This window comes from Muntiacus reevesi, chromosome 2, assembly GCF_963930625.1.
Source record: "Muntiacus reevesi chromosome 2, mMunRee1.1, whole genome shotgun sequence".
NCBI lineage: Eukaryota > Metazoa > Chordata > Mammalia > Artiodactyla > Cervidae > Muntiacus > Muntiacus reevesi.
In genome coordinates this window covers 239,237,758-239,265,661 of record NC_089250.1, presented here as the reverse complement: position 1 = coordinate 239,265,661, position 27,904 = coordinate 239,237,758, and the positions used below count along the sequence as shown (strand labels likewise).

The window sequence follows — 27,904 nt, the reverse complement described above, 5'->3', positions numbered from 1 at the left end:
TTTACCTGTAGAAAAGGTGGTAGTATATTATATACTTTCTGCACCATGCTTCTTTCATTTGATTATATATCCCGGAGTTCACACCAAACAATTAGAGTTTCTTTATTCCTCGTATTTGCTATGTAGTACTCTACTAAATAGATGTTTTGTGCCTTAGTGAAGTAGTACCTATTTGTGAATATTTAGTTTGTTTTCACTATATATCACAAATAATGTTGGAATGAATAGCATTTTGCATCCATTATCTTTGCCAGTGTATATTTGGGCCCATTAGAAGTGGAATTGTTAGGTTAAAGGGAAATGGCATATGCAATTTTGTTAGGTGCTGTAAAATTTTTCTCCATAGCAAGTTCTCCATTTATTATAACCAGAGGCAGTTGGTCTATTTCCCCATAGTTTTGTGCTTATCTGAAAGATAAGTTTTTTGTTTTGGCTGTGCCTCATGGCATATGGGATGTTAGTTCCCCAACCAGAGATTGAACCTACACCCCCTGAAGTGGAAGCTCAGAGTCTTAACCATATGGTCCTCTAGAGAATTCTCTGAACTGTTTAATGTAGAGTTTTATTTGGTACTTTTAATATCCTAATCTGTCCTCTCCCTCCCCTCAGAAACAACTTTCTTGTCTGAGTGACTGCTTTTACTTTTTAGAGTCAAAAGTATGATTAAGAATTTAGAGGGTAAGATCTAAGACAGTAGGAAGTTTGCATAGCATTTATGAGTGCAAGGGGTTCCACAGTTTTAGGAGACAATAGCACCCTGTGATAGGAAAGCAGATTTTTCTGTCAAACATATAGCCTAATTCACATTTTAGAAATCCGTTTTTTACGTGCTTGCCTAATACAGTTACTTCGCGTATGGCATTTTTATCTATACTTAAATTAATGTCTTATTTTTGACTGAGAACCTTGTCTAAAGATTGTTTATCTGTTTACTTTGATACGTCCACATTTGTGCATAATTTTTGATGAAGTAGTTGAGGATATGGAATGTTTTTTAGAGTGGTGTTTCAAAATATACGGGCAGCACTATACCCAAGGCTTCTTAATTTCAGAGGTGTTAAAAAATATTTTCACAAGAAAGGCAGTGCTCAGAAAATCCTGGTGATTAATGACAGATACAGAGACATGGGATATGGTGGAAATTGAGCCATAGGTTCCAGCAAGCTTTCTATTTATTAGAAATCCAGATTTGTTTGTTTAGGTGTTCTAGGGAATAATTAATGTTATTTTTCACTTTTCGTTTCTCTTCAGGAGTGTTTCTCAGGAGTTATCAGAAACCATCCTCACCATGGTGGCCAATTGCAGTAACGTTATGAACAAGGCCAGGCAACCACCACCTGGAGTTATGCCAAAAGGACGCCCTCCTAGTGCTAGCAGCTTAGACGCCATTTCTCCTGTTCAGGTAAATGAACACTACATTTGATACATCTCCATTTGTTCATAGATTTGAAATAGAATAAACTTCTACATCATCATTAATATTCTACTCAAAGGAGATTTTTGTCTGAATTTATTACATTTTAGATAACTGCATGTCTAGTATCCACTTAAAGGAGATCTGTAAATAGGCATTGTGGTTGAGAATAGATTTTCCTCTATGAGAGGAAAGATACAAAACAACTTAGACAGGTATATGGTAAGGGCTTCTTTTTAAAATAAGAATAACAGACTTGAGAAATAAGCACTGCCTTTGAACCTGATGTGTCTTGTTTGTAGCTTCACGGGCCAAGCAACAGTGCTAGAGCATAAGGACTTGTTATAACTGGGGCTCTTCAGCTCTCAACTGAACTGCTCTTTTAAAAACAAGGTACATTTAAGTTACTCCCTGACACCAACCACCCCCTTCTCTCTGGGAGCAACATATTCCGCTTCTATTTTCAGCTGCATTGAATGGCAGATTGGGGTTTATTTTAAGAAAGAGCATTTAGGGAACCACTTCAGTGACCACTTTATAAAAGGCATATCATATATTATTTTCTATAGTCACAGAAGTCTGAAATAATGTCACAAACTAAGAAGCTTGGAAGTGCAGTTATTAGATATTTTATAAAATCTTTTGGTATGAATAGTATACCTTGTTTTTTGTTTTTTTAAATTAGAGCTGATCTCCTCTAACCCCAAGTTTGACAAGATTTGTTTTGACTAGATTTCTAATGCTTTTATTGTATTAAAAGTTAAGTTAATTGAAATTTGTGTACATTAAAGGGGCCTATTGGAAATTATAAGGGTTGCCCCATGTCACTACTAAATGTTTAGTAGTACAGCCTCAGAGAACTTCATCTGAAATGTTATTCTTGAAGTTTTATAGCGGCTCTGGTTCTTTGTCGGGGCTCTTTAAACCACTGTATCACAGATTCTGTGATATAGTTGTAATACATTAAGAAAAATGACTGGTACACTTGATTTTGGGGGTTAAGCATCATCATGTTTTGCAGTTTATTAAGCATTTGAAGAACTATTGCTAAAGATTGCTTTACCTGTGTCATTATCTGCCTTTGCTTGAAGTGTGTTTAATACGTTTTTATAATGTTTTTCTTTAGATTGACCCTCTTGCTGGAATGGCATCTCTTAGTATAGGTGGTTCAGCTGCCCCTCACACCCAGAGTATGCAGGGCTTTCCTCCAAATTTGGGTTCTGCATTCAGTACCCCACAGTCACCAGCAAAAGCATTTCCACCCCTTTCAACCCCAAATCAGACAACTGCATTCAGTGGTATTGGAGGACTTTCATCACAACTTCCAGGTAAGAGGAGTGGTGGGTAGGGGTACAGACTATTTGTAAGCTTCATCGTGCCTTAGTGTATATAAGGTGTTCTGAATCACTGTGATAACAGAAAAGTGCTTAAACTAAATTGTGAAAGTTGTTTTCACGTCCATAGCTGGGAAGAGAACAACATTGCATTAATTTAGTCAAATTGTAATGAGGATATTTTTATACTTACACATTTTTTACTTGAGTTATTCAGCAAGGATTCTATTACCACATGATACTATAAGCAGTAACAACTTTGTTAATCACGTTCTAAAGAACTTAGGCTTAGATCAAAACTCATAGCTTTATAAATTACCCAACGTTCATATAATAAAGGTAAAATGTTTCATACATCAGATTCAGGTATATGTCCTGCCTTTTTGCACCTACCTTGAAAATGTTAGGAAATCAGTAGAACTTTCCTACGTATTTTGGCTTTTAACTTAATGTGCAAGTAAAGTTTACATTTTCCCCCATAGTACCCACATGTTTCTCCTAAGTTGTTTGCGCCTTTTATTGCCAGAGTATAAGTTTAGAGTACTAAAACCTAATTAGTGAAATGTTGTAATAACTTGGGCTTCCCTGATAGCTCAATTGGTAAAGAATCTGCCTGCAGTGCAGGAGACCCCAATTCGATTCCTGGGTCAGGAAGATCCACTGGAAAAGGGTTGGGCTACCCACTCCAGTATTCTTGGGCTTCTCTTGTGACTCAGTTGGTAAAGAACCCGCCTGCAATGCGGGAGACCTGGGTTCGATCCCTAGGTTGGGAAGATTCCATGGCAGCCTGACTGGTATAGAAACTGGGGCTCTTGGACTCCCTGCAGTGTAATAACTCTGTAACCTAGTTGCAACTGAGTTAACAAAAGACCATGACTTTTTAATTAAGAACTTGTATCTTTTATAAAGTGACGAAGATGAGTAATGATAAGACTTTTGGCTGCCTTCATTCTTTCTAGTAGGTGGTCTTGGCACAGGCAGCCTGACTGGTATAGGAACTGGGGCTCTTGGACTCCCTGCAGTGAATAGCGATCCTTTTGTACAGAGGAAGCTGGGCACCTCTGGACTGAACCAGCCTACATTCCAGCAGAGTAAGATGAAACCTTGTAAGTGGTAGTGTTGTCTGTGATTGTGAAGTGTGACTGATAACATATGTAACTTACATGTCAAATTTGTTGTCCTCAGAGATAGATGGACAAAAGCTTTGACTTTGTCTTAATATGTTGTTATAAAGCCATTATGTTGATATGCCTCCTAGATCGGTGGGAGTATCATGAATTTAAATTTTTAAAACAAAAATTTGAGGTATTTTTCTACCTTTGATGCTGGATTGTCAGAAGAACGTGACAGTTAAGAGGTAGCATTCTTCAAGGTGTTATTCTAAGAGTAAGGAGCAAAGTAAAAAAGATTGAGTAGTTTAAATCTATGTATATAAACCTTTTTTGTTTTTTAAACAAATCAGGAGCAGCCAGGAAAATCTCAGATTTCTGTTTCAGTTTTGCCAGTTTATGAAGTAAATAACTATATTTTAATGTTACAGCTTTATGATATATAAGTACACATGATTATTGCCATATATGTTACAAAAATCAAATTTTAAACTTTGAATCTCCTTTAGTAAGCTATTTAAAAGTCAGAGGAGTCTTCTTTGTAAATACATATATATCATTGACTTATAAATATCCTTGTCATTGGGACTAGATATTCATCATCCAAGGTTTGAAAGTGTACAAACTGATTTGAAAATGTTAGTGTGAAAGGCTTGTCTGAATGTTATGTTCTGTAGCATGCTTTGTGTTTCTATCAATGTGTCATGCATATGGATTGCTAATTCTTACATGTAAGAGGTGATAAAGTAACCTGGAATGAGGTTGTATTGAGGGTAAGTGCATTATAAATTTGAACCTAGTGAACTTTCCTGGTGTGAAAAATCCTTATATAAAGTACTGAGATAGAACTGTGGTTATAGGGCAGTTTTGTTAAAATTAAAATCTCTTGTGTCCTAGAGCAGTTGAATATTGAAACTTGACCCCCTTAATACTTCATTTTAGTTTTTTTTCTCTTCCTCTTAAAATTCAAATTATATTGGTCTTTCTGGCTCTGTGTGCTTAATGTGGGGGAGTAAAGGAAGAGCCTAAATGCCCACTGTTTACTTTTCTGTTTTTAACAGCGGACTTGTCTCAGGTGTGGCCAGAGGCAAATCAGCACTTTAGTAAAGAGATAGATGATGAAGCAAACAGCTATTTCCAGAGAATATATAATCACCCACCGCATCCAACCATGTCTGTTGATGAGGTGAGTGTCCAGAATGATCTAATTCTTTATGGTTTAGGTAAAACTTAAATAAATGCCTCTTTCAAAGTGATATATAACATCAAGTGTTTTGATATGTCTCCTTAACATTTATCTTAAGCTCAGTTTATTGTTAAATATTCTACTTAACAATTGAGAATATTTGAGGAGTGCATTCCCTGGTAGGTCAGCTGGTAAAGAATCCACCTGCAGTGCAGCAGACCCCAGTTTGCTTCCTGGGTGGGAAAGGCTTACCCACTCCAGTATTCTGGCCTAGAGAATTCCATGGGGTCACAAAGAGTTGGACATGACTGAGCAACTTTCACTTCACTATCTTAATAACAGTTTCCTTTATGTGTATATCATTTTTGTCTTGCTTTTTCCAGGTATTAGAAATGCTACAGAGATTTAAAGATTCTACCATAAAGAGGGAACGAGAAGTATTTAACTGTATGCTAAGGAACTTGTTCGAAGAATATCGGTTCTTCCCCCAATACCCTGATAAAGAGTTACATATAACAGCCTGCCTGTTTGGGGGAATAATCGAAAAAGGACTGGTCACTTACATGGCACTAGGTTTGGCCCTGCGATACGTTCTTGAAGCCTTACGCAAGCCTTTTGGATCCAAAATGTATTATTTTGGGATTGCTGCACTAGATAGATTTAAAAATAGGTGAGTGGATAGGTTTTCTGTGAAAGTTCTCTCTTTTAATGAAAGAAGAAACAGTAGCTTACCTTTCAGCTAATTCTTCGATGCTTTATATGTTATTAACTAATCTTAATGACTGTATGAAGTAAAAGGAAGAAGTGAAAACAGTTTGTTATATTTACCAAATAAGTGGTTGGAGAAATATAAAATAGGTTTTTTATTTGTTTGTTTGTTTACTGAACTATACTTTATAATACGTGAAAGTCAGTATTTTAGGTTAATAGGTCTTTGAAATTCAAACAGTTGTGTAACCACTACCACCACAATCAAAATACTGAATATTTTCGTCACCCTCAAGAAGTTCACTTACTTCCCCTTTGTAGTTAACTTTCCGCACATCTAACCTCTGGCAATCACTGACTGGATTTGTCTCGTTTTTCCAGAGTATTATTTAAAGGGAGCCCTATACAGTGTGTATGAGTCTGACTTCTTAAGCTCAGCATGATGCTTCCGAGATTTATCCATGTTACTGCATGTTTCTTTTTATTGCAGAATAGTATTCTGTTGTATGGGTTCATCAGCAAACTGTTTTTCTCTTCACCTGTTGATGAACATTTGGGATTTAGCTAGCTGGAAAGATAGTAGTTTTAATGGCTCATTGTAATCTTAAGTAAAACAAAACCTTTTAAAAAAAGGTTTTTTTGATTCAGAAAGGGTGATGTTCACAAGTATCTTCCCTCTCTTCTTTGTTCTTCCCTTTTGACATTCTCTTCAAATAAGGTATTTCAAAGGTAGAAATGGGAGAAATGGCCTAGATTAGCTTTTGAAAAATTTGAAATTGTACTGCCTCTGTTCTTACATGAAATGGTAAATGAATAAATGTTTTTGTTGACAGATTGAAGGACTATCCCCAGTATTGTCAGCACTTGGCTTCGATCAGTCACTTTATGCAATTTCCACATCATTTACAGGAGGTAAGTGTCTTCAGTACCTAAGTAATTGAAGGGTTTATTTGTTTTAATTTGAATTTGGATTTACTGGCAATGGCATTAAGATTGCCTAATGATTGTTCTGACATAGGTATACATATTATTTGTTGCTTGTTTTGTAGCTTAACCCTGAAAAAATGGGAATTTTATATTATCTTTTGTAAGCAGTGGTTTTGCTTGATTTGATAAAAGGCTTTTGCCAGTTGTTTAGCCTAATAATTCTATCAAGGAGTAGAAACCTTTCACTGTTAACCAAGAATCCCTGCCTGAGTCTAAAAAGAATTTGGAGTGGGACTCTGATAAAAATAAGTTGTTCCTCTGATTTAGATGTTAATGTGAATCAGAGCTATTTCTTTCTGTTGTTGTTGTTTGGGTTTTTTGTTTGTTTTGGTTTGGTTTTGGGGGGCTGCTCTGTGTGGCTTGTGGGATCTTAGTTCCCCGACTAGGGATTGAACCTGGCCCATGATAGTGAAAGCGCCCAGCCCTAACCACTGGACCACCAGGAAATTCCCCAGACCTGTTGCATATAAAAGTTTTTAGATCAGTGTTTCTTAAAAATACAGCCTTCTTAAACTATAGATTCCTTCGAGGTTAAAAAAGGAGACAGTCCCTAAGGATATGGACCTACATTAAACCATGTTATGTGATTATTCTTGAAATTTGTAAATATTTCTTTAATGATTGATTTTATGTGATTACTAAATATTCACACTTTGGTCTTACCTTTGGTCAAAGTCAGCTTACAGAGAACAAGAAAAGAAAGTTGATTAATCTCTGTTAACTTTATTTTACTTTTTTCAGTACAAAGCAGATGAACTCCTTTATAAGATCATATTTTAAGAAACCAGATCAGAATTTGAACTGATTTTAATTCTGTATTGTAGTTTAGTCCAGCACTTTCTACCTCATTCCACTGGGTTTGTTTGTAAGAGTGCAGAGTGTCATTATGATGATTTAGCCTCGGAAACCACAGCATAGGAGGTAGGAGTATATTCATGCCTATTGAGGGGTTTTGGAGGGCTATGCCAAAATTATGGCACTGAAAACTAGGCAAGAAAGCAGAGTTTGAAAAGCTGGGATGGGAAGTCAGAGGCTACTACAATCAGATGATCTTGGAATTCAGATCTGGGACCTTGAAAGACTGGAGAAGGGAGAGTAAGGGAGGTGGTATGAAAGTGATCACACTGACAGTGATCCCGAGTTCCCACTTGAACACCTTGATTACCCGGAGAAGGGGAGAGAAGCCATTGTTTATGTTTCAGTTTAAGGGGCTGTATTTTTCCTTCTGGAAAATGTCTCATTTTTTGAATACAGTTATGGTGTATGTATGTATGTGTATGTGTGTGTATTATATATGTATATATAGGTACTAGTTTTTGGTCGGAAGCAAGCTGTTGGTAATAGTATCAGGAAGGCTGTGTCAGTCTTCTGATTTGTGTGGGAGAAGGAATTTTTTTGGACTGGGAAATGTGGAGGAGAGGGACAAAACGTATCATAGAACATTGCTTACCCTCCAGTTGGCTAGGTGGTATAAACTGTTCTTGTTTTGTGCCATTAGCTTTACTGAGAGAGAACTCACGCTGCAGTGTTTTTTAGGCTGTGGTTTTTCTCATTAGCATCCAATAGAAATCAGTTTATTATATAAATTTTAGAACCTTTAAGTTTACTTATATGAAGGAATTTAAGGAAATTTATAGGCAAGCATTTGTAGCTACATTTTTAAAATTTGTTTTTTTAGACTGGTTCTCTTATAAATACTTAAGCATAGTAACATTTTAGCTTTACTTTTTCAGAAGTTTGTGGTATCCACTGACATATTACACATATGGGAATATGCACCAGAATGGGGCAAGATGTAAGGGAGATAGATGAACCAAAAGAGTGCTATGAAATGATTTTCAGTCTCTCAGAAGTGAGGGGAGTTTAATTCAAGTATTTCAGTTTCTGTTAAAAATTCTTATTTAATGTGTTTTTCCTCTCCCTACCTCTATAGTATATTGAGTATGGACAGCAATCTAGAGATCCTCCTGTGAAAATGCAGGGCTCTATCACAACCCCTGGAAGTATTGCACTGGCTCAAGCCCAGGCCCAGGCCCAGGTTCCAGCAAAAGCTCCCCTTGCTGGCCAGGTTAGCACTATGGTAACCACCTCAACAACCACCACTGTTGCTAAAACAGTTACAGTCACCAGGCCAACTGGAGTCAGCTTTAAGAAAGATGTGCCAGTAAGTAGGTCTATCTTCTTTCTTTGTTGTATTTGTTGTTACATTGCAATATGTCCAGTAGTGAGCATGTACTTTATTATAAATAACACATGCCTATTAAAAAAAGCATGAAAGATCAGCATTTCTCCCTTTGCCACCCCGATTTTCCACATGCAGCCCCTATGAATAGTTCAGTACATGTTCTTGCCAGCACTTCAAGTGCACAGTTGTACATACCATATGTATTTTATGTACTAAAGGAATCTGTACATACCCCACCCCTGGGATTTGTCTGGTAAGGATTTTAGCTTGTTAATTTTATGCATTTTATTTCTTTAGCCTTCTATTAATACAACAAATATAGATACATTGCTTGTGGCCACAGATCAAACTGAGAGAATCGTAGAGCCCCCAGAAAATATCCAGGAGAAAATTGCTTTTATCTTCAACAACCTTTCCCAGTCAAATATGACACAAAAGGTGAGTCTGAAGTAATAGTTTATGTATCACTACAAATGTTCTCTATTGTTTTTCTTGATGGATTGGGGGATTTATATTTGACATTCTCTACCCTTTTTAATCTTTAAAGGTGGAGATAATAGAATCAAAATGAAGGGAACATGGATGTACAACTAGTGGTTGTGGACTCTGTAGATGTTAAATAGCACTGATTTTATTTATTTATTTATTTATTTAGGCCACATGGCATGGCATGTGGGACCTTAGTTCCCTTACCAGGGATCGAACCAAACTCACACTCCCTGCAGTGGAAGTGTAGCCTCTTAACCACTGAACTTCCAGGGAAGTCCCAAATAGTATTGTTTTGCAGTGAGTTACAGGCTTTTTGAAGTAAACTTGAAAGTGATTTCATGATGATGGGAATTTCATTTGTATTTCTAGTCACAATTCACATCCTCCCAGAGATCAATAACAGCTTGTGAAAAGAATTGATGCTTGCCTTACAAGATCATGTGCTAAGATAATACTTGGAAATGTCTGTTTCATCAATACTAATTAGCCTTAACAAGTGGGTTTTGAGATGTAATTTATAATGCAAGTACTGTCTTTGAGAATCGCACCATAATTGATTGGGGGAAAATTTTGAAGCATTTTGCATGCTTTTTGGAAGAAAACTTTCAAACTTTACAAATAATTCCTAGAAATAGAAATGTAGAAAAACATAGTTCTGGCATCAGGCTTGTTAATAACAAGTTGTGGATTAGTAATTTATCTTCTTTTGTTCAGATGGAGAGTAAGTAAGATGGGGATGAGAGACTACATGTTTTGTAATTTTAAAGCTTAAAGTGACCATAGATGTTTCAGTTCTAATTACCCAGCTTAAGAGATGATTGACTGTATACTTACATGGACTTGAATATACTGTACTTGATAGCATCTATGTAAAATTGGGGAGATGCAGCATGTTGCTTTAGCATCTAATTTTGCAAGTAGACATACACTGTAGTCGTGTTCACAGAAACGAAACATAAAACTGTATTTTATCATCTGTTAATTGAATACTTCCCATGTTGTAATGGTTGGCTAGGTTGAAGAACTAAAGGAAACTGTGAAGGAAGAGTTTATGCCTTGGGTTTCACAATACCTGGTTATGAAGAGAGTCAGTATTGAGCCAAACTTTCACAGCCTGTATTCAAACTTCCTTGACACACTGAAGAATCCTGAATTTAATAAGATGGTTCTGAATGAGACCTATAGAAACATCAAAGTAAGTGTTCTTGTATTTTTTTTTTAATTGAAGGATAATTGCTTTACAGAATTTTGTTTTCTGTCAAACCTTTTTATTACTGTTTTTAGTTTGGAAATATTTGATTACACAGGTGGGGGGTAATCAAATCAAATTGGGGGGGGTATTGTTTTCTCCTATATGTTGTATTTGTTACAGTATTTATGCAGGTTGCTTTAGGCATTGTTTCAAACACAGAACTAAATTTTCATGAAGAATTTAGTCTCACAGACATACTCATTTTCATCATTCTGTACCATACCATCATTTATGTCTTAAATGCCATATATCTCAAGACTCTTGAATGTTGTAAAATAGCTGTTTAGGGTTCTCAGAAGTTTCTTTTAAGGTCAAACATTTCCTAATGGGCTAATGCTTGTTCTATAAAATCTTAAGTATTTTTCTTAGGAAGAATAATTTTTAAAGAAAACAGTGTGAACCAGCATATAGCTGAAAGCATTCTTGGCTGAATAACTTGGGATATTGGCTTAGGAACCAGCACTATATTTAAACCTGTGAATAGGAATTTTCCCTATTCTTGGTTACGCTGTAGTGCAAAAGAATTTCTGGCTCCTTTCTGTTGCACAGCTGACTTTGTGCCATTCTGCTGTTGCTGTATGGAGTTAAGGAACATAACTAAATTCAGCCTTTGTCATTTGATAGCAGGGATTGTTGGGATATGAAAATCTCCACATAATTTGGGTCAAAAGATTCTTTCTTTTAAACAAAAGTATAAATTTAAACTAATAACCATAAAAGGTATTATATAGGAAATGAATGTATTCAAGACACTGGAGTGTTGGTTCTGTCTCCCTTAAGAAAGTTAAAAGTAGAGAATTGATGAAATGGATTAGGTCTTCTCAAAGTGTGTAAGCAATATTACAGTGCATTCCAGAAAGTTATCGTAGTTGTTTCCAAAGATAATGCTAAAGATCACAACAGAGCACTGCAATCTTCTTATACTCCTTAGTATGCCTGCTATCTGGGAAGGACTTAAAATTCATAGCTGTAGTCTTCATTTGAATTGAATTTAGCTCTTCAAAATAGATTTGCAGTTGAGTCGCTGCTTCAAACTTAGCTTAAATTTTCAGTTTTAAAATACTTTGCTGTGGGACCATACATGCTATGTGGTGTTACTGCACGTCGATATGACATATTTTACATTTTTTACCTTCTATAAAATTTATTTCTGTAAATTTTTTAGCCTTTTTTTTAAATGTAAAGACATTTGAAGGTAAAAATGTCACTGAACACAATAAAATATTGCAGTGATACGTGGACAGGATCTACCTTGGGGCATACCTTCTCAATATTTATGGCTTGTTTTTAATGTAGAATAATGGAATTCTTAAACATTTAGTTGAGAATTTTTTTTATAAGCTCATTTTCATACCTTTCTTAATCCTACACTGTTTCAGGTACTCCTGACCTCTGATAAAGCTGCAGCCAATTTCTCTGATCGGTCTTTGCTGAAGAACTTGGGACACTGGCTAGGAATGATTACACTAGCTAAAAATAAACCCATCTTACACACTGTGAGTTTTAACCAAAGGCTCATGTAAACGTTGAGAATGTTCATACAGCATATTCTATCAAAATCTTGACATTATTTGGGGCTGTTTTGACGGGGTGTCTGTGAAGGTTTGGCCCATGTTTTGAATCCCCAGTTGCATGCTCATGGCCTCACAATGTTTAGCAAGATAAAAGGTATAAATGTTACCCCTGGCTTTTCATAAGGTGAGGGTCAATTATTGATTCCACTTTTGGGGATGAGTTTGGCAGAGTATAATTGGGGATATTGAATAAGGAATTTTCTAATATACTCCCAGCATTTAAAGATGTGCTTGTTTCTCTAGGACTTGGATGTAAAATCTCTGCTGCTAGAGGCTTATGTCAAAGGACAGCAAGAGTTGCTCTATGTAGTGCCCTTTGTTGCCAAAGTCTTAGAATCCAGCATTCGTAGTGTGGTGAGTAAATTTTAATATTTTGTTGAACACTGATTTGAGTCATCTAATGAGAGTTCATTTGTTTTGACACAAGGTCAAGAGGCTATATCCTCAGTTCTTAGCAACATGGAGCTAGATCAGTTAGTTTTCCTCAGGGAAGCTTGGGATTTCCAAATTGAGAGGCTCAGTAATATACAGGACTCACTTTAATGGGTGGCTTTGGGTTTTGGTGTTTTTCTGAAATACAAGTTGTGGGAAGACTAGGGATTTTATTATGGCCGCATGGGTGTGAGTGCTTAACTGTTACATATTAAAGAGTGAGTTTGGGGCAAGCTTAACATAATGGTTTTCTTCAGGTTTTTAGGCCACCCAACCCCTGGACAATGGCGATTATGAATGTATTAGCTGAGCTACATCAGGAACATGACTTAAAGGTAAGTTTGTTGCTCTTTATCCTTAGGAACACTGTCTTCCTTTACATTATTAAAATTTACAGGAAAAAGAGGGTATTTAGTGGGGGGAGCACTATGACAAATGGGTGAGAATACTGTCTATTATTATGAAGCTGAATATTCATTTTTAATATTCTCATTGAATATTGGAATTACACAGTTAAACTTGAAGTTTGAAATTGAGGTCCTCTGTAAGAATCTTGCATTAGACATCAATGAGCTAAAACCTGGAAACCTCCTAAAGGATAAAGATCGCCTGAAGAACTTAGATGAGCAACTCTCTGCTCCAAAGAAAGATGTCAAGCAGCCAGAGGAGCTCCCTCCTATCACAACCACAAGTAAGTGTGATAATTAGCTCTCTATTTATCATAGGTTCTCTTCAGTGGTACATTTTTTTTTTTTTTTTCCCAAACGTGCATTCCCATGCATCTAGCAAATTGTAATTTTCTAGATAATGTGGGGTTGCAATTTTGTATACTTCCTGGTGAGCCTTCTAAATTTTTAAGGAAATGTTAGTAATGTCTAGGCATTGTCTTAAGTGTATCTGTCTGGTAATTCTGTCTGTGGTATTCGTAACTAATATCATTAATCAGTTGTTCCTCATATTCCCCCTCAGCCAGGTTTTGACATTGTTTGAGGTCTTAGAGAAAGAAGTGCAGTGGCATGAAGACCTGTGTTATTCCTCAAATCTGGGGATGGCCAGATTGGCTTAACCCATTCGGGGAGTGGGTTTAACATGCATTAAGAGGACTGGGAGCTTTAGGAGGTGTGGTTAAAATAAACCAGCTTTTCTTTTTTCTCAGCCCTCAAGAATCCCCAGGTAAACTAGGAAACAGAATAGGTTGAAAATTGATAATACATTATATATAGAATAATGCAACAAGGTTTGGGCCAGCTAATGTGGCATGACCCCTCAATTCATTCCTGTGCCCAGGTGCATGGCCAGTGACTGAGTTTTACATGCTTTGTTCAGGTTGTGATAATTTAGGGTGGGAAAAATGTGACCTGTGGCACCCCTCCCCACCCCCATCCAGTCAGTTTAGTTAGATTAAGACCACATGATGCCCTGCTAATGTTATAGTAGTCAGGAAGTGTGCTTCTTTCATTAGCTTTTATTTTTTCTCTACATTTAGCAACTTCTACAACACCAGCTACCAGCACCACCTGTACAGCCACCGTTCCACCACAGCCACAGTACAGCTACCATGACATCAATGTCTATTCCCTCGCAGGCCTGGCACCACACATTACTCTAAACCCAACAGTAAGTAAACTGTTCCTTTGTGATGAGGTCAACTGGTTACTTTCCCTTCCCTTTTCAACTTCCTTATCTGGATTCCTAAGTTGTAGGCTTTTGTTGCATAGAGTAGGAATCACTATGTGTAGTGTAAGTTCATCATGAATATTTTTTAACTTTCTTAAAAATTCAGTAAATACCCATAAGTAGTCTTTCAAGTAAAGCAAAAGATTTCAGTATAATTTTTTATTAATAAAATGCTTGCTATTTTGAAAATAATAGTTTTTGTAGAAAGCTTTTTTTTCTATTATCTTGATTATTTTTGCATTTCCCCATGCTACTAAAGAAGTTATTTCCTTTAGGAGTACTCAAGCCACAAATTTTGACTAACTAGGGTAGTGTCTTTAGGCATCTTGTAATGAACAGTTTGCCCATTAAACTTGATGTGTAATCATGTATCACAAGATATAGTGACTACTATTCCCTCTTTGGAGCCCAGCTTCTGTTTTCTGAGCTTTTCATTATTTAAAGTAGAAATTGGTAGTTCATGGTTAACTTGGAAGTAATTCAAAGACAAGGGTGTGATTACTGGTAGAAATTTGGTGGTTTTATTTAAACAAGTTGTTGACTTCTTTTTTCCTCCCTAGATTCCCTTGTTTCAGGCCCATCCACAGCTGAAGCAGTGTGTGCGCCAAGCAATTGAACGGGCCGTCCAGGAGCTGGTCCATCCTGTGGTGGACCGATCAATTAAGATTGCCATGACTACTTGTGAGCAAATAGTCAGGAAAGATTTTGCCCTGGATTCTGAGGAATCTCGAATGCGAATAGCAGCTCATCACATGATGCGGAACTTGACAGCTGGAATGGCCATGATTACTTGCAGGGAACCTTTACTCATGAGCATATCAACCAACCTGAAAAACAGTTTTGCCTCAGCCCTTCGTGTAAGTTTACTATTTTCTTGTAGTATAAAACTCATTACTGCTTATCTGTAAAAGCTCATTTTTATTTGCTTGTAGCAGTGAGCATTCCACGTACTCTAATAGTCACCATACGTGTTTGATGTCTTCCTCTTAGATTTGTCAGTTCTGTGAGGTCGTGTTTATTTTTGTTTATTTTATCCTAAGTAGTGTTTGGCAAATAGTAGATACTCCAGATACTTACTGGTTTAAAGAAATGAAGGATATTTTGAAAACTGCCTAAGTTTAACAGTCTTGATTCTGTTTACCGTGAAGAATTTAGATTTAAAGCACTTTGGAGTAGGACAGTACAAAACAGTTTAAAGTGACTATGCATGCGTGCACACATACATAAGCACACATAGCCTCTTCAGATAACTCAGTTACTCATTTGGGGTCTCAGATATCATGGTTAATAATACCTTTGTTTACTGCTTTATTGCTTTCATAGTGTTCATCATCTTCACAACAAGCTGGTAAGATGTTTCAGTTGAGTAGTGTATCATCTTATAGATGAAGATGATTGTTAGATTACTTCATGGTCACAGCTAATAAGTCATAAGTAGAGTTGGAGCTTCTAAAATTAATTTGCCCAAACATTGCATTTTCTATTATTCCATCTATCTGTTTTGTGTACCCACAGAAAACTTTAAATTTTTTTCTGTCTCTTCTCCTCCCAATAGACTGCAAGCCCACAACAAAGGGAAATGATGGATCAGGCAGCTGCTCAATTAGCTCAGGACAATTGTGAATTAGCTTGCTGTTTTATTCAGAAGACTGCAGTAGAAAAAGCAGGCCCTGAGATGGACAAGAGATTAGCAACTGTAAGTGTTTAGCATTTGCCTTTTAAGTATTTGTTTTTCCATTCAAGAAAGTGCCTCATAACAAGAACCTCAGTGATTTTTTTTTGTTTGCAGGAATTTGAACTGAGAAAACATGCTAGGCAAGAAGGGCGAAGGTATTGTGATCCTGTTGTGTTAACATACCAAGCTGAGCGGATGCCCGAGCAAATCAGGCTGAAAGTGAGTCTTGGGGCTCTGTCTCTCCCTGCCCTGTCTCTGTTTTCTTTCTGAGGACTGGGATAGGGGTTAAATTCTGTTTCTGAGGAAGCATGTTATTTCTCTTAAAGGCTACCTGTGGGGAAGACACAGAAATAGCTTAGATGTATCCCCTCCCCCTGTTGTTGAAGTGCTGCTGTTAAAAGTTCATATGCCTTCTAGTTTTTGTTTCTGAGCTTGGTCTTCCCTTCTGATACTTCAGTTTTTGTTGCTTGTTGGTGAGAAGACAATGTTGAGAAATCTTACCATTTTTACAGCTCCATTGGAGAATTGCACTGGCCGCATGGTCCTACTTGAGGCATTTGCCAGTGGAAAAAGTCTTTATAAATGAGGGTGACTCTGACAGGTCTCAGGGAAAATAGAAAACACTGAACTGTGTGTGTGCACATGCATGCCTATTCAGTCATGTGTTAAATGTTGTAAAGACTACCTCCTGTCTGTGTCCCTTCTCAAAACCCTGGTGCAAACTTTCCCATGCAAAGTTTCCACTTTGATAAAAAGTTTTCCCTTGATTGTGAAGAGGATCCTGTTAAAACAGGTTTTCTTTTTCCGAGGTTGGTGGTGTGGACCCAAAGCAGCTAGCTGTTTATGAAGAGTTTGCACGCAATGTGCCTGGCTTCTTGCCTACAAATGATTTAAGTCAGCCCACAGGATTTTTAGCCCAGCCCATGAAGGTAAGTACTTGTCTTGGATTAAATTGAGGAGTTTACAGTTTAATTTGAATGTTTCTGTCAGTTAATCTGTCACTTGTTCCCAGGAGCTTAAGCTACAAGGAAAAAAAGTTACCCACAGCACACAGCAGCATGGCATTCGGGAGTTTTTTTTAATCCACGAGGTTGATTTAACCTTCATGTTTGGCATAACTAAAGGAATTTACTTGGTGACTCCATGGTTTGCCCTGTTCTTTGTAAAAAGATTTTCTAAAAATTTGTAATGTTATAAAAGTTGAAAATGTGAGGGGGAAACATTTTCTTCTGAACCATTTGAACATAGGTGCTGACCTTGATGTTCCAGTCACTCCTGTATCCTTTAGTCTGTGTTTCCTACAAAGACATTCTATGTGACCATAGTAAAACCATTGAAATCGGAGTTAACACCGATACATTAATATCATCTAATGCTTAGACCTCATTCAGGTTTTACAGAGTGTCCTAATATGATCTTTTTATAGTAAAAGAATCTAAATCAGAGTCACACACGTCAGAAAATCCCTAGTGGCCTGGTGGTAGGATAGGACTTTGCTCTGCCACTGCGGGGCCCGGGTTTGGTTTCCTGTCAGGGAACGAAGGTCTCACAAGCTGCGTTTCCCCCACTCCACCCCCCCAGAAAAAGAATCACATTTCATTTAGCTGACATGTTTAAAACTTTTCCCCCAAGTCAATCTAGCCTAGCTCCTTTTCTCATCTTCCATGGCCTTGACACTTTGATTACAGGCCCATGGTTTAGTGTAATGACCTAATTTGGGTTTGTACAATATGTTCTCATGAATAGATTCAGGTAGTACATGTTTGATAGGAATGTCACAGAAATGATGCTGTGTTTTTGTTCTCTTACTGAGTTTTAACAGTTTGACTGAATACTATATTTTCCATGGTTTGAATTACTTACTTTCATAGGCTACAAAGAGATTATTAGATGCTACAAGGGGGTGCTGCCCTCAGCCTGTCTCATTGTTTATCATGCCCTCTTTCATCACTTGTTTGTGTTGATGTTTGCAAAGCTTTCCACTATCAAGTAAAACCCCACGCCCCTAGTGCTTATTTTGCACTGCCCCACCTAACAGCATCAAGATGAAATAGTTCAGGAAGGGAAATGAAAGAGCCTTTCCATGTTTTTGATGAAAAAGAAATTAAGGGTAGTAAACATACCCAATTTTAAATTGCTGCTTGTGCCAGTGAAAAGTCTTTTAATTCTGCCCCCCCCCTCCCTTTTGGTTGTTTCCTCCTCCAAAACAGCAAGCTTGGGCAACAGATGATGTAGCTCAGATTTATGATAAGTGTATTACAGAACTGGAGCAGCATCTTCACGCTATCCCGCCAACTTTGGCCATGAACCCCCAAGCTCAGGCCCTCAGAAGTCTTCTGGAGGTTGTAGTATTATCACGGAACTCTCGAGATGCCATTGCTGCTCTTGGATTGCTCCAGAAGGTTAGTGTTCTTAATCTGTTTGTTTTAGAAGACGCTAAGTTTGTAAACATCTGGTGACCTGCACCATTATCTACTTTATGGTTAAGATTTTAAAAAATTAATATAAAACAGGTTCTGTTCTGTAGTAAGCAGGTGATTTTCTCCAGAGTAGAATATCTGTTACAAATAGTTACAAATTTTAAAGTGGGAAATCTTTCTTTTTTTCCCATAAAGGTAAGATTTTCAGGAATTATGATTATTTAAGAAACTTTAATAAAAGATATTCCCTTAGGTTTTGAGAGACAGTTGATCTGAGTATTTGTGGGGGGGACAGGGTGTGGGGCCACAATGGGTTTTGGCTCTGCAGGGACAGTGAAGCCTTTTCTGACAGTGAGGAATGTAGTAAGTATAAACTGGAAGGAACTGGGAGAGGGTGTGTGTGAGGCAAGTGGAAAGGGTTTTGGTGTGTGGGGAGAAATTCTTTACTGAGGCCTTAGAAGATACATTGTACTTTGTATCAAGGTTTGGTATTGACTTTGATTTTGGGGTTGAGTATTTTCCATGAATCTGGATGAATGCTTTTTTCCTTTCGATAGGCTGTAGAGGGCTTACTGGATGCCACCAGTGGTGCTGACGCTGACCTCCTCCTTCGCTACAGAGAGTGCCACCTCTTGGTCTTGAAAGCTCTTCAAGATGGCCGGGCATATGGGTCTCCATGGTGTAACAAACAGATCACAAGGTCAGTCCCTGTCTTAGAAGAGTAATATTTATTCAACTGCCTTCTCACACGCCACATGGCCCTGTTTATGAAGTTTAGACATACGGAATTTCTAATTTTAAGTAGTGAGAATTATTCTTTTTCCACCTGTTGACCATGATGTATACAGAAAACCGGTACCTTGTTGGGGAATAATTTGGTTTCAGTGATTTTATAGAAGTGATACTTATAAATATATAATGTCTTAAATGGAATGCTTTGTTTTCGAGATTTAGCAAAACTTTAACACTGGGTTATCTGTTCTTCGTTACTGGTTATTTTAAATCTTGGAAACTGATAAACTGATTTTCAGTTGGTACTCAAAGCATCCTTAATTTGGAATGAGTTAACATTGAATGAAGCAGGCCCTTTATTTCACCTGATCCACAGTATGGGTGAGCCGTTATGAATAAAGGAATACTGACTTTCGTAGGTGCCTAATTGAGTGTCGGGATGAATACAAATATAATGTGGAGGCAGTGGAGTTGCTAATCCGCAATCATCTGGTCAACATGCAGCAGTATGATCTTCACCTCGCCCAGGTATGGAAAGAATTACACGGAGAAAAGGCTCTGGTGGTTGGGAGGTGTGTCTGCTGTCAGTGCTGTCTTTCTTACATTGTGCTTTCTGTGTTGCCAGTCAATGGAGAATGGTTTAAACTACATGGCTGTGGCATTTGCTATGCAATTGGTAAAAATACTGCTGGTGGATGAAAGGAGCGTTGCCCATGTTACTGAGGCAGATCTGTTCCACACCATTGAAACCCTCATGAGGATTAATGCTCACTCCAGAGGCAATGCTCCTGAAGGGTGAGAACGAAATGTTTTGGGGTTGTTGTTGCATTCTGCAGTTTTAGAAATGAGTGTGTAGACTTACTAACGTTCCCTGTTACATAACAGATTTACCTACAACATATGGTAAGCTTTGGTGAGGCCTAATATTGTCCCTTGAAATATGAAAGCTTAACTAACTGCTGCCAAGCCCTCTTGCTGCACACCAGTACATACAGCACTAGGTTTGGTGGCAGAGTCCTCTGTTGAAGGCCTGACTCTGCTGCTTAAAATCTGATTTTAGACAAGTTGACTTATCCCCTCTAAGCTTTTTTCTTACATAAAATGGAAATAATATCTTGAATAGCTGTTGAGAATTAAGTAACACAAAGCATGGGACATAGTGGGCATGCAGTGAATAATTTTTTGACCACGGACATCAGCTCCATTTCATTGGGCGTTTTTTGGTCAAGAAGTGACTTAACTGAAGTCAGTCATTTGCACATTTTGTCCTCATGGGTAAACAGATAGAAAGAAAACCGAGGATAGTTTTATTTAATTATGGGAATGGTAAATGATCATCACTCTTGTGGTTTCTATTAAATAAGCAAATTTCCAACTGTATGTCTTTGAAATCACAACCATGAGTAGACTGATTTTCATTCTGGATTTATTGTACTAGATTGCCCCAACTGATGGAAGTAGTGCGATCCAACTATGAAGCAATGATTGATCGTGCTCATGGAGGCCCTAACTTTATGATGCATTCTGGGATCTCTCAAGCCTCAGAGTATGATGATCCTCCAGGCCTGAGGGAGAAGGCAGAGTATCTTCTGAGGGAATGGGTGAATCTCTACCATTCAGCAGCAGCTGGTCGTGACAGTACCAAAGCTTTCTCTGCGTTTGTTGGACAGGTAGAGCTTTTGGAAAGAAAGGTGCTTTTTATTCAACATAAGTAGGGTGTGATGCCTCCATTATTAAAGCTCAGTATTATGTACCTGTGGTCAGTTACCTCCATACTCATGTAAACCAAAAATGTCTGCATCATTACTCAGTTAAATTGATACTGTTTATTTTCTCATCATTGGTCACTAAGCAGTAAAGTCAGCATTTCCTACTCCCTTTAGTACTTTTTATCTGATTTCAGTTGTCACAGCTACAGAGTACAGTGGACCAGATAATGAACAATAAAACTGCCAGATGTATATAGTAATTTTACCAGCTTGATTATCAGCAGCGATGAGGTTATGGGCTAAGTAAAGTTCTGTAACAGCCCATGTTTAAAGTAAAGCAAGGAGCCCCTGCTGGTCTTGTGGTTCGGATTTGGTGCTTTCACTTTGGTGACTCGAGTTCAGTCCCTGGCTGGGGAACCGAGATCCTGCAAGCTGTGAGACACAGCCAAAAAAACAAAAACATAGAAAATTGAAAATATAACAGTAAAACTTCAGTATTTAAATGGTAGTGCTTTTTATAGTTCTAAATTAGTTAGCTTAGCTATCTCCTAAAATACTTATTTCTGCATTTTGACCATTGTATTTCTTAAAACTGAGACCAAAGCTTAGGTGTGCCACCAAAGAAAGATTTAAATTATCTTTCATTTGAATGACAAATGAATATGGAAGAGCTGGTTTGAATTTTAGAAGTTGTTAAGAATTGGATTTACTTTTCAACATGATTGATTTTTTTTAGTTAAATCATAATAAGTAAGTTTCTCCCTTAAAGGAATTCAAAGAATTATCAAACATACCCTATTGAAAAGCTGCTACTGCATACTTAGAGCTTGATTTCCAATTTGGATGGAGGAATTTCAAATCAATTGGTTTTTGTGATCATTGATATTTCATGGGTATGGATGTGGCACCTGTCTCAGCTCTTCCTCTTGGCTTATTTGCTCTTGTTTCTTCTCTTCATTTGAAAAAGATAATGTATTATATTTTTCTGTGCTTTTGAATCTTTTTGAGAATTCCTTTTTCCTCTTATGCTCCCTCTTAATCATAGCAGTCTGTCCTCATTTCTTCTCCCCACTTAGTTTTTTAGATTTCATTGTACAGAAGTCCCTTTGCAGGCCATCTGTTTTGCCTAGGGTATTATTAACGTCAGTTCAGCTGTGTTAATTACCTATCAAGGGACAGTTAGCTTGACCATTATCTTGGAAACTTTTTAAAACAAGTTTTCATTCTGGGCTTGGTTTCATGGCTTAGTAAGCACTGACCTCCCTCTGCAGCCTTAATGTTTTTTACACTGTCTTCTTTTTCTTTTTTTGTACTAGCCAAATAACTTCTCTGCTTCACTTCCAGATTATGTCGTAAAATTTGTACTTTATCCTTTCTTTTAAATAAACTTAACCTTTTTCACTTTATCTTAATTTACATTAAAATAGCTGGGTATGATCTGTGAGCATTTTAATTTGGTACCTACTTCTTGTATAAATTATTATTTGATTTTCCTAGTACAGCTAGTTGGAGTTTTCAGAAATTTTGTTGTTTTTGGTTAAGTCAGATGGAAGAAAGATGGAAGAAATTATCTTAAATTTTGTGAGGAAGTAAAGTATATGTAACTTAATATCTTACTTGGGGGAAATACACATTGACCAGAATGTCTTAATATGACTTAATGGGTTACTAAAAAGGTGGTTTAACTTGCATAGTTAACTTTTGAAATTATTGACTATGGACTGCTTGTTTAAGATTGCCCTGTTATTATCTTCTTTCTCATTTTCCATCAAAATTGATGGAATTCTGTCATGGGTTCTACTGTTTGACAAAGTAACAGTTAGAAATGTGACAATAGGATTAAACGAGAGAATACTTCTTAACGTGAAAATTAAACATTTATTCATGTGTGTTATCTCATCCTGCCTTCTAATGTTTTTGTTCCCTTGGTAGATGCACCAGCAAGGAATCCTGAAGACTGATGACCTCATAACAAGGTTCTTTCGTCTGTGTACTGAAATGTGTGTTGAAATCAGTTACCGTGCTCAGGCAGAGCAGCAGCACAATCCTGCTGCTAATCCCACCATGATCCGAGCCAAGTGCTATCACAACCTGGATGCCTTTGTCCGACTCATTGCACTGCTAGTAAAGCACTCAGGGGAGGCCACCAACACTGTCACAAAGATTAATCTGCTGAATAAGGTCTGAAATCCTTTCTTGGCTTAGACTTTTGCACGCTTGAAGTCTGCATCAGTGGTTCTCAACCCTACAGGGCCCTCAAAACATTTTGTAGTATCTCCCTTTCTGTCCCGAAATTAAATTCATAGATAATAAGTAAACATAATCACCGAATTTTATAAGAGGAGTATGGTGCCTTAACTGAAAGACACCCTTCCTGAAAACAAAAATATGTAAGGTTATCTTCAGTGCATTCCTGTTTGGTAATGACTACATGAGAAGATACGTAGGTAGTATAAAATTTGCCCCCATGTACAGAGTTATGTATGGGATGAATGGGATGGCTAGACACCTCCATTGAAAACATAAGACTGACAACTCAGATACCATGAGTGACATTGCAGTTGTCTTTGATTTTCTGAAAAGGAACAGAGTTTTTCTTTGATTTCTGCAGTGGAATTCCTGGTAATTTAAATGTTAAGATAGTGCAAAAATGAACTTAGACTTTGGTCTTGGATAGTTACAAATGGGTTTCATGTCCCCTGCTCTTCAGTGGTGAAATCAAGTGGAGTGCAGGATAGTTCTGCAACGTTTCCGCAACCTAACAGCATATCTGACCTCCCATCTCCTAAATGCCAAGAGAAGTAGACATCACTTGCCTCCTGTAAGCTTTATGTCAGACCAGAAAAATTAGGTTGGTTGTGTAAACAGGATAAAATATGATGTACCATGCTGACTTTTAGAGCTTTAGAAAAATTTGTGGAGTGTGTACATGTCTGGCCCACGGTTATGGAAATTCAGAGAAAACATACAAAACTACAGGGCAAATCAAACCACCGTGTGTGGTCCCTTTGGCTTCCAGTATATAATTTTATATTTACTTCCATGTCAGGCATAAGAATGAAAGGTATGAAGCATGACTAGAGAGTGGTAAATGAACTATCTTCATGAATTTACATGCTGTATAATCTATGTGCTCTATAGGTCCTCGGTATAGTAGTGGGAGTTCTCCTACAGGATCATGATGTTCGGCAAAGTGAATTTCAGCAACTTCCCTACCATCGAATTTTTATCATGCTGCTCTTGGAACTCAATGCACCTGAGCATGTGTTGGAAACCATTAATTTCCAGACACTTACAGCTTTCTGGTGAGTTATTGTTGAAAATGATATTGTTAAGGATTGCTGTTATAGTGTCATAAAATTTGAGAAGAACTGTTGGAGCATGTTGGTTCACAATGTAGGTTGCATGTTGTCTACTTGTAAGTCTTTTTTTTTTTTTTTTAAACGTTAAGTTGGACTGTGCTTCTGACTAAGGTTTTCTTCTTTCAGCAACACATTCCACATCTTGAGGCCTACCAAAGCTCCTGGCTTTGTGTATGCTTGGCTTGAACTGATCTCCCATCGGATATTTATTGCAAGAATGCTGGCACACACGCCACAGCAGAAGGTGTGGCTGCAGTTTATCTCCTGCAGATGAAGACTGTAACTACCTGGGACTTCCTAGCACTCTTAGTCATTCAGTGATCACTGTCCTTCTTTCAGGCTTAGTTGGGAGTCCTTAAATTTAATACAGAGTCAAGTCATGGGGAGAGGCATAACGGGCACTTGACCGCCTCTGCCTGAAAGCCATTCCTCAATGATTAGGGTATGGCTTCTCCAAGTTGTTCTGAGTCACCTTATGTCAGCCTTGTAAGGGGTTTTCCAAAAAATGTTGAGACCCTAAAGCACCTCTGTAGACAGTTATATACAACTCTTGAGTAATGGAACTCGGGAACCTGCCAGTTTTACAAGTTCTCACTCTAAATACTAAAGACTCATACATTCAGGATTGAAGACCACTGGTCTCTACTGTATTTGAAGAATTAAGATAAAATTTGAGATAAAAGTTTTTAGTATAATTGTGAATAAACACAGTTATATGAGAAAGTTTCTCATCTTGCGATGAAGTGGCAGATGAGTCTGAGGAAGTACCTTTGATTGACCCTTCAGATCAGAAGACAAATGTGACTACTATGTGTTTGGTTAAAAAAAAAAAATAGTGAAATAATCCTTAAATGGATTTGGTATCCAGTGAATAAGTGCATTCCATGAGGAGGAACAATACTGAATAAAGTCTACCCAAAGTGCACATAATTGGTATAATTGAAATATAGTAAGCAGGCCAAATTTGGGTGAAAATAAAGGATTCATGTTGTAAATTGGATGAGGTTATTTGCTAAGAGTGGGAAACTCTTTATTTGAACGTGGGAAAAATAAGTAGTTGAGATTAGGACTTGAAGAAATTAAGAAAACAGATGTGTGTTTCTTAGTTGGCTGGGTGTTTTGTGTTCTGTCTGAAACATCCTTCCCCTATTTAAAATGTTGGTGCAGGCAGAAGGACCCATATATCCTGGAATTTCTGGAGCCAGTTTGTTTCAAATATCATTTCCCATTATCTGCATTATTTTGCTGCTTTTTCGTGCCAGTCAGTCTTTAAGAGAGGTTTATGAAGAAAATAAGTCACAGCGTAGCTGCCTGGGCAACCTTTTTGGTGGCAGGACAGCAGCTGAGTGTAATTATGACCCATATGTATGTTTCTTTCAGGGATGGCCTATGTATGCACAGTTACTGATTGATTTATTCAAATATTTAGCGCCTTTCCTTAGAAATGTGGAACTCACCAAACCTATGCAAATCCTCTACAAGGTAATTAATTTGAAGTTGTAAAATTAGAATAATTAAAACCTAACACTCAAAGTAGTTTAAAACACTTGAAAAATACTTCAACTGGCAGTATATGAGGCCTAATGTTGGTTTTATTAAGCTTTTAAAGTGTAACACATATTCAGAAAAGTGCAAAAATTGAACATACTTATATAACCAGTGCTTGATGTTCATATATCAATGTGTGCACCAGTTAACTCTTCCAGAATTGCATTAGACTGTTTCTCCCCATGCTTACCATACTTGAAATTGTCTGTTTTTCATTTTAGTCATTTTGGCAGTTGTGCAGAAGGATCTCATTGTGGATTTAATTTGCATTTCCTTGATTTCTTAATAAGATTTTTGTGTGTAGATTGGCCAGTTGGGTATCCACCTTTGATGATGTTCCTCTTCCAGCCTTGTGCTCATATCCCTTTGGGATTATCTGGGTTTTTCTTCTTTTTTTTAACAAGGATTCTTAAGTATTCTGGATGTAAGCCGTTTGATGATCTCCTATTCCTGTAGCTTGCCTTTTCACTCCCTTAAAAGTAATGTGTTTTTTGAGGGATAGATGCTTTAAATTCAGTGTAGTCAAACTGACCAGTTTTCTTCTTTTATTGTACGTTGTTTTTTGTGTCTTGGGTAAGAAATCTTTGCCAATCTTAAATTCATGCCAGTCTTAAATTCATTCTGTTCTACACATGCCCGCCCCCTACCCAAAAAACCATTCAGTCTGGCTTTTACATTTACATTCAGAAAGCAAACTTAATTAATTTGTGAATGATGATGGTCATTTTCTCCCCTTCCTTATACCCTCCTCCAGCTTAATAGATATGTCAGGCTTTTCAGCAACATTTTTAAAGTTCTTCATTTCTTGTTCAGTTGGTTTAGTACCTGTATGATCTAGCTGACAATGTATGGGCATCTCTCTCGTTCATCTGTTGATCTGTTCTTAGCCCAGTATCAAAAGGTCTTGATGGTAAGACTTACTGTAAAGGTAATGAGGTACAGCAAACTCTTCTTCAACTTTGCTCTCTTGTAACACTCTTTTGGCTATTCTGTGTCACTTGCAGTCCCATAAAACTTTGCAGTTAGCTTTGCTCGTAAAACTTGCTGGGATTTAGATTGAGATTTCACTGAATATGTAGATCAACTTGGAGAAAGTAGATGCCTTAATAACATCGAACCTTTCAACCCATGTGTATCTCTATTTAGTTGGTAGGTCTTTAATTTTACTTTCCATAGACTTATTCCCAGATAATGATGTTTTTGTGAAATTGTATAATGTTTTTATAAATCTGTAGTTTTGTAGGTACCATTTTCTGGTTAAGGAAATGCCCTTTTATTCATAATTTGAGGATAGTTTTAAAAATCATTAAAATGAGTATTGAATTTTATTGGATGCTTTCTTGAACTCAAGGTCATATGTGTTTTTTTGTCAATGTTATTAGTCCATTAATTTTCAGATTATTAAACTGCCATTGCATTCATGTGTGGATCATTTAGTTGTGATATATCACTGATTTCCATTTCTACTTGTTTAGGATTTTTTTTTGTTTGTTTTTGGTTTTCTTGTCGTTTTGGGATCAAAGTTATGCTACTTTTATCGAAGGGGTTGGAAAAATCTTTTTGTATTAAGATTGTGAATAGTGTTGATTTTTCCTTAAATATTTGTAAGGATTCGGCAGTAAAGCCAGCCCTAGAGTTTCTTTGAGGAAAGAGTTTTAACAAATATTTAACTTCTTTATTATAAAGGGCTATTCAGATTTTCTTGTTTGGGTTTTGGTAAGTTGTATTTTTAATTTTTTATAAACTCTGGGTACCTAGTTTTGCCTTTTCTCCCTCCCTTCAGTTAAATTTATAATAGTAAAAATGTTACTCTTGTTTTCTTACTTAATGTGGAAACAGCCAATGTTTTTCTTGTTTTTGAAAAATAGGGCACTTTAAGGGTGCTGCTGGTTCTTTTGCATGATTTTCCCGAGTTCCTTTGTGATTACCATTATGGATTCTGTGACGTGATCCCACCTAATTGTATCCAGCTAAGAAATCTGATCCTGAGTGCCTTCCCAAGAAACATGAGGCTCCCAGACCCATTCACTCCTAATCTGAAGGTAAAGTTCTAAATAGTTTAAGGAAAAAAAAGTTGTATGTTAATATTTTAGTCCTAGTCCTTTCTCTGC

The 27,904-nt window shown here is 37.2% G+C and overlaps 1 protein-coding gene and 2 non-coding genes across 9 annotated transcripts in view; all 3 read left to right on the top strand.

Annotated features, from left to right (window-relative positions):
* CNOT1 (CCR4-NOT transcription complex subunit 1) overlaps positions 1 to 27,904 on the top strand; it is an 83,294-nt gene that overhangs the window by 49,835 nt on the left and 5,555 nt on the right. For 2 of the 7 annotated variants that reach the window (XM_065925435.1, XM_065925436.1), the window contains exons 17-44: positions 1,252 to 1,402; positions 2,541 to 2,742; positions 3,708 to 3,854; positions 4,919 to 5,043; positions 5,427 to 5,713; positions 6,585 to 6,663; positions 8,672 to 8,902; positions 9,221 to 9,361; positions 10,428 to 10,607; positions 12,044 to 12,160; positions 12,482 to 12,592; positions 12,928 to 13,005; positions 13,184 to 13,361; positions 14,157 to 14,287; positions 14,908 to 15,204; positions 15,903 to 16,043; positions 16,137 to 16,241; positions 16,832 to 16,951; positions 18,233 to 18,424; positions 19,000 to 19,142; positions 19,594 to 19,702; positions 19,800 to 19,969; positions 20,613 to 20,865; positions 22,816 to 23,064; positions 24,025 to 24,188; positions 24,372 to 24,489; positions 25,626 to 25,727; positions 27,662 to 27,835. In XM_065925435.1, the coding sequence (XP_065781507.1) occupies positions 1,252 to 1,402; positions 2,541 to 2,742; positions 3,708 to 3,854; positions 4,919 to 5,043; positions 5,427 to 5,713; positions 6,585 to 6,663; positions 8,672 to 8,902; positions 9,221 to 9,361; positions 10,428 to 10,607; positions 12,044 to 12,160; positions 12,482 to 12,592; positions 12,928 to 13,005; positions 13,184 to 13,361; positions 14,157 to 14,287; positions 14,908 to 15,204; positions 15,903 to 16,043; positions 16,137 to 16,241; positions 16,832 to 16,951; positions 18,233 to 18,424; positions 19,000 to 19,142; positions 19,594 to 19,702; positions 19,800 to 19,969; positions 20,613 to 20,865; positions 22,816 to 23,064; positions 24,025 to 24,188; positions 24,372 to 24,489; positions 25,626 to 25,727; positions 27,662 to 27,835 (4,495 nt within the window). The remainder of the gene's footprint in view (positions 1 to 1,251; positions 1,403 to 2,540; positions 2,743 to 3,707; positions 3,855 to 4,918; positions 5,044 to 5,426; positions 5,714 to 6,584; positions 6,664 to 8,671; positions 8,903 to 9,220; positions 9,362 to 10,427; positions 10,608 to 12,043; positions 12,161 to 12,481; positions 12,593 to 12,927; positions 13,006 to 13,183; positions 13,362 to 14,156; positions 14,288 to 14,907; positions 15,205 to 15,902; positions 16,044 to 16,136; positions 16,242 to 16,831; positions 16,952 to 18,232; positions 18,425 to 18,999; positions 19,143 to 19,593; positions 19,703 to 19,799; positions 19,970 to 20,612; positions 20,866 to 22,815; positions 23,065 to 24,024; positions 24,189 to 24,371; positions 24,490 to 25,625; positions 25,728 to 27,661; positions 27,836 to 27,904) is intronic. The other 5 variants (XM_065925440.1, XM_065925437.1, XM_065925441.1 and 2 more) reach the window with 5 other exon arrangements.
* Positions 1,680 to 1,815, top strand: LOC136162262 (small nucleolar RNA SNORA50). The gene has a single exon (XR_010662070.1). It is a non-coding gene; the product is annotated as a small nucleolar RNA SNORA50 (small nucleolar RNA).
* On the top strand, positions 11,123 to 11,261 carry LOC136162260 (small nucleolar RNA SNORA46). The gene has a single exon (XR_010662068.1). It is a non-coding gene; the product is annotated as a small nucleolar RNA SNORA46 (small nucleolar RNA).